The sequence below is a fragment of the Lithobates pipiens genome, unplaced genomic scaffold (assembly GCF_037356315.1).
Source record: "Lithobates pipiens isolate NorthernLeopardFrog02 unplaced genomic scaffold, aLitPip1_a1.2 Scaffold_1, whole genome shotgun sequence".
Taxonomy (NCBI): Eukaryota; Metazoa; Chordata; class Amphibia; order Anura; family Ranidae; genus Lithobates; species Lithobates pipiens.
Genome location: NW_027507685.1, coordinates 216,018,179 through 216,030,736, shown reverse-complemented (window position 1 = coordinate 216,030,736; position 12,558 = coordinate 216,018,179). Strand labels below are relative to the sequence as shown.

Here is a 12,558-nt window from a genome sequence, read left to right as displayed (position 1 = left end):
GTGCAAGTGGCAGAGGACAGAGACAGCAGAGGGGACACTAGGTAGCACCACTGATAGAGTGCAGGAGGTGGTTATGATGGTGGAGTGGGGAGTTAATGCTGGATGTCAAGGGGGATGTACTATTAAAGTGTGCATACTGGATGCAAAGATAGATGAACTGAGCAGAAAGTGAGGCAGCTCGGAAGGGATGTGCTGTGAGTGCGGAGTGAGCCTGATTTTTTTACGTACGAAGACCTCTTATTGGCATGGTACTGGAGACTTACCATTTCCACTCACATGCAAAGCTCTGACCAGCGTGGCAGATACAATGGGGACTTCCCCTGTGGCTCTCTGCACTGGTCATGTGACTTGAACCATATCTTCAAGAGAAGTTAGGAAAAATAGGATTTATTTGAATTCATTGCGGGAGACCATCATGCTCTCAGTACTGCTTGCTACTCAAAGAAGACACGCTGGAAGTAGGAGTTGTAATCCTGGGCTGGTCTGCAGTTTTTTTATTTGGCAGTATTTTGTTTTGTATCAAAAGAACTTTATTAAAACGTCATAAAAATCCAGAGCAACTATGAAATTCCAGTACAGAGGAAAACACACTTAGTAGTTACAATGGTTACATGGCAGGCCTGCACAGGCCATAAAACACACGACATAACCATAACCACACTGGTCTGCAAATCATAAATGTCAGGAATAAGATTTACACAGTAAAGAGTAAAGACAAGAGATGAAGCATTAGGCGGGTCTACCTCTACCTCCAAGAGACACCATCTAGCCTAGCACCAGATCCACTGGAAATAGACCAGGTGTTTCGAGCCAGAGCACTCATATCTTTTCAAACTTATCAGGACAGCTTCTGTGCTGATAAATATACTGTTCCAACGACATTGTGGACCCGACCTGCCGCATCCACTCTGTAACAGTTGGGGGGGGATCAGGTAATTTCCATTGATGCAGTACAAGTTTACGGGCTTGAAACAGCACTCTGGGAATTGCTTCTTTAGTGTGTAATTGTACCATCTGACGTTTGTCAGTATTTAGTCCTTATGTAGGTGGTAGTATAACCCAAAAGGTGAATGACTTTTTTGTGTCTCCAAGAAAAGGATTTTACGATCAGTTCGAAAAAATGATTTTACAACATATTACGAGTATTAAAATCCTATTTTCTTTCTTATCCATTGAGGGACATGGAAGTCATTCACCTTTGGGAAGTCCAAAAGCCACCTGAAGGACATTATACCCAAAATGGTCAGAAGAGGCCTATACATCCACCTGATGGACCTAAAGCCCTGTACACACTATCAGATTGTCTGCTGAGTTTTTCCTTCAGATTTACCAAAACCATATAATATGAGGTCAAACCTTAGGAGTTTCAATGTGTATGCAATCAGGCAGACCCTTCTACTACATGGTTTTGGTAAATCTGAAGGAAAAACTCAGCAGACAATCTGATAGTGTGTACGGGGCTTTAGAGAATGTGGGAACAGAGGACTAGCTTTTCAAATCTGGGAAACAGATGATTGATGCCCAAAAGCACAAGAAGCACTCGCAGATCTAGTACAGTATGTCTTCACAAGAGGGTAGAACCTGATCCTTGACAAGCAGTGCCCATAAAGTCACTTCCAGGTTAGCCCTGCAATGTCCATTCCAGCAGGATCTGGACACAGCACTCCAAAAGCCAGAATGAGGATGGCCTCACTGGATAGTTGCAATTGAATAGACCAGCTCTAGCAGAGAAGAGTATTGATTAAAGATACTTGAAAAATTTGATAAGGCCTTTCCTTGCAGAGTTGAGTAAAAGGTGTCATCCACCTAGGACACTAGGGGCAAAAACAGAGGCATGCTGGTAGTAGCAATCCTGGCCTGTCCAACAGTTTGTTTCCCAGTGTCCAATCCTTCTGTAGGCAGTATAACCAAAAGGTGAATGACTGTCGCATCTTTCTGCATGAAATGGGAAACCTAGCATAGGCACTCATGTAGTGTCTAAATAAAGATTTTTCCTCCCAGAGCACAAAGGAAACAGTTTGGGAGGATAGCCAAGTATTAGGAAGGTAAAGGGAAAAGGAAACAACTTTAGGGTCTGAATTTGTGTATATTTTGCTCAGAAAAATACTACAAACCTCTACCGTACGATAGACTTCTTCCTGAATTAAACACAACCAAGCAAAATCATTTTTTGGCATAGTTTTCACGGACGCCTACAAGGGCCATTAGTCTTACAAATGTATATGTTTAGGTAAGAGACATATAGATGAGGAAGTGAAATAAATAAAAGCTCACCTGAGTGACAAGGACCTGAATGTCATGTTCAAAAGAGCTAAGAATTCGCTGCAGTGAACCAGCTGAGAGGCGAGCTTCCTGCGCCTTCACCTCTGGGATCCTCTGCTTCTTCTCTTCCACCTGGGACAGGACCTCTTTGCAGTCATTAAAAAACTTTTGTAATTCATGAGAAGCGGACAGCATCTGTGCTCTTGTCTCCATCAGTTCCAGCAAGTCTGCCCAGGACTCATTTACACCATCTTTCCATTCTGCTATGGTAGCTGCATCCGCGTGGCCATAGTCAATGAGTTCATCCACCATCTGATTCACAGCAGAGATGCGGTCCTGTCCTATAGTGCCTGTCTCACTAACAAACTCCGTGAACTTCTCCTGAAGAAGCTAAAAAGAGAGGAACCGATGATATGCAAGTTAGGGAGAGTGATGTAAATGATTCTATTTGAAGATTGTGGACTTTGTGAACTTTATAAAAAAACAAGAGCTTATTTTCGTGGAGATGATTTACTGACCACTGATGTAAGCTATGGGGTACCTTTTAGCTGGCTGGCTAAGGACTACCTGGGACAAACAGTGTTAGACAATGGGAACGCAGTGTTGGGTTCAGTCCAATTGTAAACAGACATGTCGCAGAACAAAGAGCACTCTTCTCTGGTGTGTGAACCCTTTCCCACCCATCACTTTGAGGGCACTTGGTAAGCATAAGGAATGTGTACCAAGTTCCCCCTTTTTAGAAGCTTAGGTGTACCCGACTAATCCCTAAGCTAGCTCTCAGTCCACTAGCAGGGATAAGCCGGGAGAATGCACATTTAAAAGTGAAAATAGTGGATTTTTTTGTTTGTTTTATAATTTAGTAATATATTTACTTGTTTAAAAGGCTAAATATCTAGAAGGCACTTTGGCTGATTTAATAAAGGTGAAAAGTAAATTTTCACTTTGGAAGGGAATTTTCCCTTACCTTAGTGAAGGGGAAGCTACGCTGACCTCTATCATACAGTATGTAAGCATAAGTCCTGTTTTTGTTTATTTTCCTTGCACATGATTGCGTATTTTCACCACATTCACTTTTAGGCAGGTCGTAGATGGTGTGAATATATTTCCTGCAACCACGGCAGTGCTGACAAGGGAATCCCTCCTGCCGAGTAATTGTCTGCTCCTGGCAGGGGGGGGGGGGGGGGGGGATAAGCCGTCCCCACTGGGAGAAGACTGAGTGGGTGAATATTGCTAGAAGCTACAACAGCCGCTAGCGATAATCGCTAGTAAATCCAGCAGGCTGGTTGTCAATTGATCAACTTGGTACATTCAGGATGCCCACACAGATCCTGCTGAACTAGCCGAGGTTTGAACCATCTATACCCGGCCTAGTGTAAGTGAAATTCCTCTTACAAAGGGAAAGTGACACTAAATGGCCCTGTAACAAATTTTTCATAAAATGGCCTCTTACTGCGTTCTTCTACCTCCTTGGAACGTCCTCAGTGAGCTCCTGAACCTTTCCTTGGAGCAAGCAGTGCATGTTCATTGCAGTCACATGCAACACTCTATATACAATACAAATGTCATAGTCCATAGAGCAGTGATGGCGAACCTTGGCACCCTGGATGTTTTGGAACTACATTACCCATGATGCTCATGCACTCTGTAGTGTAGTTGAGCATCATGGGAAATGTAGTTTGAAAACATCTGGGGTGTCATGGTTCGCCATCACTACCATAGAGCATATACAATGCCTTGCAAAAGTATTCACCCCCTTGGCATTTTTCGTGTTTTGTTGCCTCACAATCTGGAATTAACATGGATTGTTTGGGGGATTTGCATAATTTAATTTACAGAACATGACCACAATTTTGAAGATTTTTTTTTTTTTTATTGTGAAGCAAACAAAAAATAGGACAAAATAACAGAAAAAGTCAATGTGCATAACTATTCACCCCCCTAAAGTCAATACTTTGTAGAGCCACCTTTTTTGCGGCTATCACAGCTCCAAGTCGCTTTGGATAAGTCTCTATGAGCTTGCCACATCTTACCACTGGGATTTTTGCCCGTTCCTCCTTGCAAAACTGCTCCAGCATCTTCAAGTTGGATGGTTTGCGCTTGTGAACAGCAATGTTTAAGTCAGACCACAGATTTTCTATTGGATTGAGGTCTGGGCTTTGACTAAGCCATTCCAATACATTTACATGTTTCCCCTTAAACCACTCAAGTGTTGCTTTAGCAATGTGTTTGGGGCCATTGTCCTGCTTGAAGGTGAACCTCTGTCCTAGCCTCAAATCACACACAGTGGTACAAGTTTTGCTCAAGAATATTCCTGTATTTAGCACCATCCATATTTCCCTCAACCCTGACCAGTTTCCCAGTCCCGACGGCTAAAAAACATCCCCACAGAATGCTGCCACCACCATGTTTCACTGTGGGGATGGTGTTCTTTGGGTGATGTGATGTGTTGGGTTGGGGTTTCGCCAGACATAGCATTTTCTTTGATGTCTAAAAAGTTAAATTTTAGTCTCATCAGACCAGAGCACCTTCCTCCATACATTTTGGGAGTCTCCCACATGCCTTTTTGCGAACTCAAAACGTGCCATTATGTTTTTTGCTGAAAGTAATGGCTTTCTTCTGGCCAAGCTCTATGGAGCATATGGCTTATTGTTGTCCTATGTACAGATACTCCAGTCTCACTCTGCAGCTCCTCCAAGGTTACCTTTGGTCTCTGTGCTGCCTCTCTGATTAATGCCCTCCTTGCCCAGTCCTTGAATTTTGGTGTGCGGCCGTCTCTTGGCAGGTTTACTGTTGTGCCATGTTCTTTCCATTTGGTTATGATAGATTGGATGGTGCTCCTAGGGATCATCAAAGATTTGTATATTTTTTTAGAACATAACCCTGACTTGTACTTCTCAACAACCTTGTCCCTTACTTGTTTGGAGAGTTCCTTGGTCTTCATGGCAGTGTTTGGTTAGTGGTGGCTCGTGCTTAGGTGTTGCAGCCTCTGGGGCCTTTCAAAAAGATGTAATGAGAGATCATGTGACACTTAGATTGCACACAGGTGGACATCATTTCACTAATTATGAGACTTCTGAAGGTAATTGGTTACACCAGAGCTTTTTATGGGCTTCATAACAAAGGGGGTGAATACATACGCACATGGCAATTACCAGTTTTTTGTTTCTGAAAAATAGTTTTACATATATATTTTTTTTATTTTACTTCACCAACTCAGACTATTGTGTTCTGATCCATCACATATAATTAAGATTAAAAAAAACATTGAACTAAAGGCTGTAATATAAAAAAAATGGGTAAAAAGCCAAGGGAGTGAATACTTTTGCAAGGCACTGTAGGGAGCAAGCAAGAGTGAGTGGCTACGCCCCTACATAAAGTGGGACCAAACCCTCTAAAAGGAAGTTGGATGACAGTAGCAAAATTTTGTCCTTCCTTTCTTACGCACATTTCCTGTCTGAACTCACAGGCAGCACGTGGGTTATAAAAATATCAGTTTGGGGCTGCTGGCTATGAACTAACAAAGTACAAGTTTACACATCAATCACATTTTTATTTTTTAATGGCAAAGGATACACTTTATAAGACACAAGTGCTAAGAACCTAAAATTTAGCCTTTCTCAACCTTTTTACCCCAAAGAAACCCTTGAAGTCATTTTCAGTTTTCAGGGAACCCATGCTAAAATTAATTTAGAGGTGTGGAAACAATGCCTCTTATATTAATGATGTTGGAAGACTTTCCCCCCCCAAGGGTGGTCAGAATGCCACCCTTACAGACATATCAAAAAAAATCAGGGCTATCTTACCACTGGCTGTGCCAAGTAGAATTGGACTACTTCAGATAAAAGACATGTTCAGATAAAAGGTCAATCATCCACAGCTTAAAGAAAGAACCCCTGACAACCTCCTGAGGAACCCTAGAGTTCCACTAAACCTTAGCTGCACCATATCCTTTAGAAAGGAATCCTTTAACATAGTTAAAGCATTACGGAATAGATTGCTTTCAGCTAGTACTTACTGTCACGTGTTCAAAATCCTGGCCCAGCTCCGGAGACCCGGCCACCACCTCCTTCTCTGCAATCCACTGCTCCAGCTCATCCACCTCGCGGCTCAGCTGAAAGAGCCAATACTGCTGTTCCAGGCGCCCCTTGCGCTCCTCCACCAGGTCCTTCAGAGACACGTAGAGCCGATCAATCTGAGACTGCCGCTTACTTATCTGCTCACTATGCAAGGACAGTAAGTAGTCAGCGCATTAGTCAGGAAAACCGTGCTGAGAACACTTGCACATTATCATACTCTTCAGAATCACAAAACCCCTCAGCTACATAATCTTGTACTCTACAATAGCATTATCCACCAAAACACATAGTTGAAGCCATGGTGTAACATTTCCGATAAAGTTAAGCATTTACTGTATAAGGCCAAGAATTAAACTATTCCATATTGCAGATTACCAATCATTAGATGTGCATTTTTCAGGCTTTTATGTATCCCTTATTTTTACATGGTGACCCTGCTGGAAGCACACTTCTTTTCCTTGGGCAAGCATCACTAAATGGCTGACCGTAGACAGAATCCGGACCAAGTCACTGTCCCATCCAGACCCACCACGATCACGCCATTTAGGAGCTGGCTCTTTCCCTCAGCTGGCGATAGTGCTGTCATCTTCACAAAGTTGATATCGGGAGGAAGCACAGGGCTGGATGGAGAGCGGGAGCTGCCCCAGTTAACTGATATGTTGATAGGATGCACAGCAGTCTTAGCAACCAATCAAAACCTGGGTTAACAGGAAAAGTTGTGTAACTCTGGCCCTCTATCCAGAACTGTCATGCCCTGTGTAAGGTAGGACAGGGAAGAGGACTATGTCACTGCTATGAAGGATTGGAGGGAGCCAGAAGAAGAGGTGATATGAAGAGGGGCCGAGGACAAGAATGTGAGGGGGGCAGGGGACTGCAGTGTGAAGGGGGATGTTATAAAGGGGGTGAGGACAGGAATGTGAAGGGGGGGGTGATGTGAAGGTGGGTTGAGGACACTGCTGTGAAGGGGGATTGATGTGAAGTCGGGGAAAGTGATGTAAAAGGTGGGATCTTGAAGTGAAAGTGGGTTGTAATAAAAAGGAGGGGGGTTGTGTTGTGCAGTGGGGACTGAGAACACTGATTTAATAATGGGATTGTGATGTGAAGGATTTAAGGCTAGGTTCAAACATCATTGTGTCATTCATTCTGCATGTAGACAGCCCATACATTTCAATGGGCTGACGTATATGTGAAACGCAGAAAAAGATGTCCCTGACCCTTTTTAAAATTGCTGCAGCACTATATGGTATGGTGCTTGCAAAAAATGCACTGCGTTTACCAATGCGCAGAGGTATGATTAGGAATCAAACGTGATTTGGACCTCTACTGAAAGAACATTTTACTGACTGGACTATTTACTTCAATACCCCGGTCCTAGGGAGACCATACTCACTCATCCTACTGCATCAAGAAAACAGTAGAAGGACTACTGAAACCTCCTCCTCTCCTCTTCTTCATAACACTCATTGACCATACTGTATCAATGCAGGAGCAGTATTGTCACCCTAGGATAGGACTACAACACCCCCCGCTCTTCTTTATAACATAGAAGGGGGGAAAAAGAGTGTTTTAAAGTCCACAGAGATAGACGGACAGATTGCTAACTGATAACAGAGCAGCACAGGAGGTTATCAGCTTACAACATTTCTGGCAGGATCAACTGGTATTTTCTTTGCACTTATCGAAGAGACCAGAAAGACAAAAAGAGAAGTTCTTTATTAGGGTTTAATTCAAAGTCGTTTTTGGATAGGTTGTAGAAGGGTTAGACTTCCCCTGTCAAAATGTTTTATCACTGAAAAGAAAAAGAAAATTGAGGTGCTAAACTGAGACTTGGCTTTCTTCATGTTCAAGTTGATAATAACTTTGGCAGCTCAGAAAGACAACGTTAAAGGAAAAAAACAGAAAAGCGCCCCCAAGTGTAGTATTTAATGATAAATGCAGTAGCAAAGACAATTTAAAACTCACAAGAGGAGTAGGCAAATAGTCTCATCGATAAAAGCAAGAACTCCCGATGGTTCAGTCCTCAGCGCAGCAGATCAGCAAGCAGGGAAAGCCGTGGTAGGACACGGAGAAGCCGGCATGAGGTGGAGTAGTTCTAGGCAGTATCCAGAGAATGGCAGCGTAGACCGCAGCACCACTGTAGGCCTACAGGCCTCTGGCTTTTATCAATGAGCCCATTTCCCTACTCCTCTTGTGAGTTTTAAATTGTCTCTTCTGCATTTATCATTAAATACTACACTTCGAGGCGCTTTTATGTTTTTTCCTTTATCCATACTTACAGAGTCAGCTTCAATTTCAGGAGAGCTTCAGCCCTAAGTGTTTGTGTTTCTTTCCCCCTACTAGTACATGTCTCCAGAAAGGACATGGTCTTACCCTGCATTTATGGACTCCTTAATGGACTTTCTTACTTTGTTGTCTATACCACAATTCCTGTGCGCTTGTTTTCATCCTTAATTTGCATTGTTTTGAACAGAAAGACAAAGTTGGGGGTCAGCCCCACAAAACCACCAAATGGCATGGGCACAAGAGTTTATTCTCATTGGGAAGAATTGCCCCTCTATCTACTCTGGTGGTCATTGTCAATGAAAGAGAAATGGATAAGAAATTATTATTATTTTTTAAAATATCACCAGAGTAAGAAGGGTAAATCATTGACTGTTGAAAAATGTTTTGGTGGCAAATGTCTAAGACAGGGGTCTCCAAACTTTCCAAGCAAAGGGCCAGTTTACTACCCTTCAGGCTTTAGGGGGGCTGGACAGAGACCAGTGGGTGTAGAAAATATCCGGGCATCAGTACCCCCATCAGCAGTTTTATTGGGAGGAAAAGTGCCCCACTGCTGAATTCAATGAGAATAGTACCCCATTGATGGTGTCAGTAGGGGGAATGGTGCCCCTTTATTGATGTCAGTTGTTTGGAATACTGCTCCAAGGGCCAGATGAGGCCCTTGGGGCAAAGGGCAACATCTGGCCCCCGGTCAAAGATGAGAATTCCTCTTACGCTAGGCAAATTTCCTCTCATTTCCTATTGTGTTTCCAGGACAGGAAGTAAAGGTACATTTCCCCAGCACTACATAGACAGCAAAAAATAATCTGATAGTGGCTACTCATACACTAAGGGTTAGACCCATGGGCCCTTCACAGGTGCCAGTTGCACTGTTCTAAGTGAAATATATAAGGGCCAGACAGCAGATGGATAAACAGGGCATAATGTTTTATTTATCAAATGCAACTCATATATACACAGAGAGGATATGAGTGCTGGAGGAGGTATATGGTAATAGGTGCTGTTGGCACCAGTCAGATTCAACAGAACGGAAGAGGCAGCAAAGAAGATTTTAGAAGCTATAGGAAAACCTTGTAGGCTCTGCCCTTGGGGACTTGTATTATGTGGACATTATTTTGCCTGAAGGATTCACTTTAATTGCTGCCATCTACCAATAACTTGTGGAGCACACTGTCATTATGTTATCTTCAGCCACCACTGATCAAGGAAGCTCGAAGTCTGACTCTTTCCTAAAATCATACAACTTACAACACAGGGCCTTACAGTTGCTGAAGGTCACTATGTAAATTCTACAACAGATTAAGGGCTAGTCACTATGCACATGTACTACTAAATTTTGTGTATTGCCAAGAGCTTTCGCTTTGCTATATAAAGTGAGGCACACCTAGAAATGTCACAGGCTCACCTATCGGGGTGACCTAGGTCCAAGAGGTTACGGCACTGCCGAGACAGCTGAGCAATGGTTTCCTCGTAATTCTCAATGGTCTGTTCCACCATCAGGTGCTTTTTCAAGAGCTGCAACGTACTTTGCTCATCCTGTAATAGAAAGATTTTTATTACACATGACAATATATAAATACAACCAAAACTGGGTAACAGTGATAGTCTAGGGATCAAGAGCTACTAACCTATTGTACATTGGTGATTGCTACTTTTTTAATTAGCCAAATTTTGTTTTCAGAATACACAAATAGTTAAAGTTATATATTAGCACTCAGATACCCAGAAATGTGTGATTATGGTTATGCCTTGTGGTATAACCATAATCACACATAACCAACAGCACTGTGGTTCTTGGTTTGATTCTGTATTTGATTAAATTGCATTTTTTATATTTTATTTATTATTATCTGCCTGTAGCGCAACAAACTCTTGCTATGCTATTTTACATTATGCTTGTTATACTAAAAGCGGACCTTCAGTAATTTTTCAACTTTCCATCTGTTAAATCTTCTGCTCTTGTTTTAACTTTGGATAGTAAAACATTTTTTCTGCCAGGAAATACCTTATACAACCCACTTCCTGTTTCTTGTCTTGTCATTGGCCTAGGCTTATGACATCATACACAGCTCTCTCTCTCTCACTCTTGGGAGTTTGCCAGGAAGGGAGGGGGGATGAGTCATAATAAGAGGGCCAATGAGAGCTGCAGAGCTGGAGGTGTGCCTCTGTGCATCTGTGCAAATCCAGGAAGTGAACAGGCAGCAGCTTCAGCTGCCCACAGTTAAAATGGATGCAGCCAGACTCAGTGGAGGGAAATTTTTGCAGCATATTTGGCAAGTACAGAATCACAATATATAAAAAATAATGTGCAAAGTGGTTGGAGGGAAACTTCAGAATTGCAAAGATGTTTTTATTACAAATTAAGTGAGCAGACTGCAGTTTCTCAGCTCCAGGCTCCTTCAGAAAAAAAATTAAAAAGTCAGCAGCTACAAATACTGTAGCTGCTGACTTTTAAAATTAGGACACACCTGTCCACGAAGCCAACGCTGTCTTCACCCCAGCCGATTTTTCAATCGGCTCTTGGGGGCTGCTGCCGCCGCCATCTTGGTTAAGGGAAACCGGCAGTGAACCCTTTTGGCCTCACAGCCAGTTCCCTACTGTGCATGCGCTTTGTGAATGGTCCGGTGGCAGGGAAGGAGGAGGGGGCCAAACTTCCAAATGAGTTTGCCGTGGTGAAGTTAGCTGGAAGTGTCAAAACCAGGTACCCACCCCCCCCCCCCCCCCAAAAAGGTGCCAAATGTGGCAGTGGATAAGATTAGGCAAATAAGCAGAGCTTCCCCTTTTGGGTGGAACTCTGCTTTAATAAGGATATCCCAAAGTTTTAGATTGGAACTGAAATCAGAATCTGACTTTGTTTTTTGTTTTAAATCTTTTTATTTTGCTTTTAGCAAACACATAGACAAAACAAACATACACCAGTACAGCCAACATCTGGCTAACATCAGGAGTGGGACCCGCGCGCAGGGGTCGCAAGTCAGCATAACAGAACCAAGAAATGTTAGATTATTTGCGACTACCAGAATATACCATCATCCATGTGCAGGCCTGGCTCATGCTCCCAGGGTAGGTTGATAGTTAACTAGCTCACCTAAGTTACTGTGCTGGCAAGGGTTAGCGTATCAAGACTTCAAGGGAGGTCATTAGATAGCTAGAAACCTCCTAGTCTGCTGCAGCAGTGGAGGGTTCCGCCAACCACTTAGACCAGACCCTGTCATATTTTTTTGGACAGCCTCTATGAATATAGGTATATATATATATATATATATATATATATATATAGGTATATAGGTATATAGGTATAGTATATATAGTATTTTCAGAATCTGACTTTGTAAGAGAATAAAGTGTTTCTAAAGCCAAAGTTTTTTTTTCCACTTTTAGATTAAATAGGGAAGCTTCTGCACCTGTGTGTGTCCTTGCTGGGGTAATTCACAGAATCTATTCTCTAAACTGCTGGTTTCCCTTACCCGAGATGGCGGTGGGGTGAAGACAACGCTGGATTTGTCAGCTGATGCGTTTCGCTGGTTGATAAACATGATCTTGTTCAGAAGCTTGCTGAGAGGCTGAGCCGGGTGATGGGTCCAGGCATGTGGACAGACTCCATTGTCAGGGGGCTGGCTCTGTGACGTCAGCTGACAGCGGACTTCAGCCCGCTGTCTGCTAAAAATGGGTCACAGGAGTGCAGAACGAACTGCACTCCTGTGTTACAGGTGCAGGGGGACAGATGCAGCATCAGACCGATGCGGCATCCACCTAGGTAAGTATGAATCTTAAAAAAAGAACCAATACATCTCTTTTAAGTCCTTTGACTTAGGGTATCCTTTCTACATAATGTGGTTTCCTCCTTCCACCTCAATCAGTCCTTTTGTCCTGCCTTGACCCTCGGGAGGCTGCTTTGCTTTCTCTGAATTTAGTTCAGGATGTATAGGGGCAATATTAA

At 42.9% G+C, this 12,558-nt stretch overlaps 1 protein-coding gene across 3 annotated transcripts in view; it reads right to left on the bottom strand.

Annotated features, from left to right (window-relative positions):
* SPTBN4 (spectrin beta, non-erythrocytic 4) overlaps positions 1-12,558 on the bottom strand; it is a 275,772-nt gene that overhangs the window by 43,156 nt on the left and 220,058 nt on the right. For all 3 annotated transcript variants that reach the window (XM_077482455.1, XM_077482464.1, XM_077482472.1), the window contains 3 exons: positions 10,024-10,154; positions 6,278-6,482; positions 2,275-2,652 (listed from right to left, as the gene is read on the bottom strand). In XM_077482455.1, the coding sequence (XP_077338581.1) occupies positions 2,275-2,652; positions 6,278-6,482; positions 10,024-10,154 (714 nt within the window). The remainder of the gene's footprint in view (positions 1-2,274; positions 2,653-6,277; positions 6,483-10,023; positions 10,155-12,558) is intronic.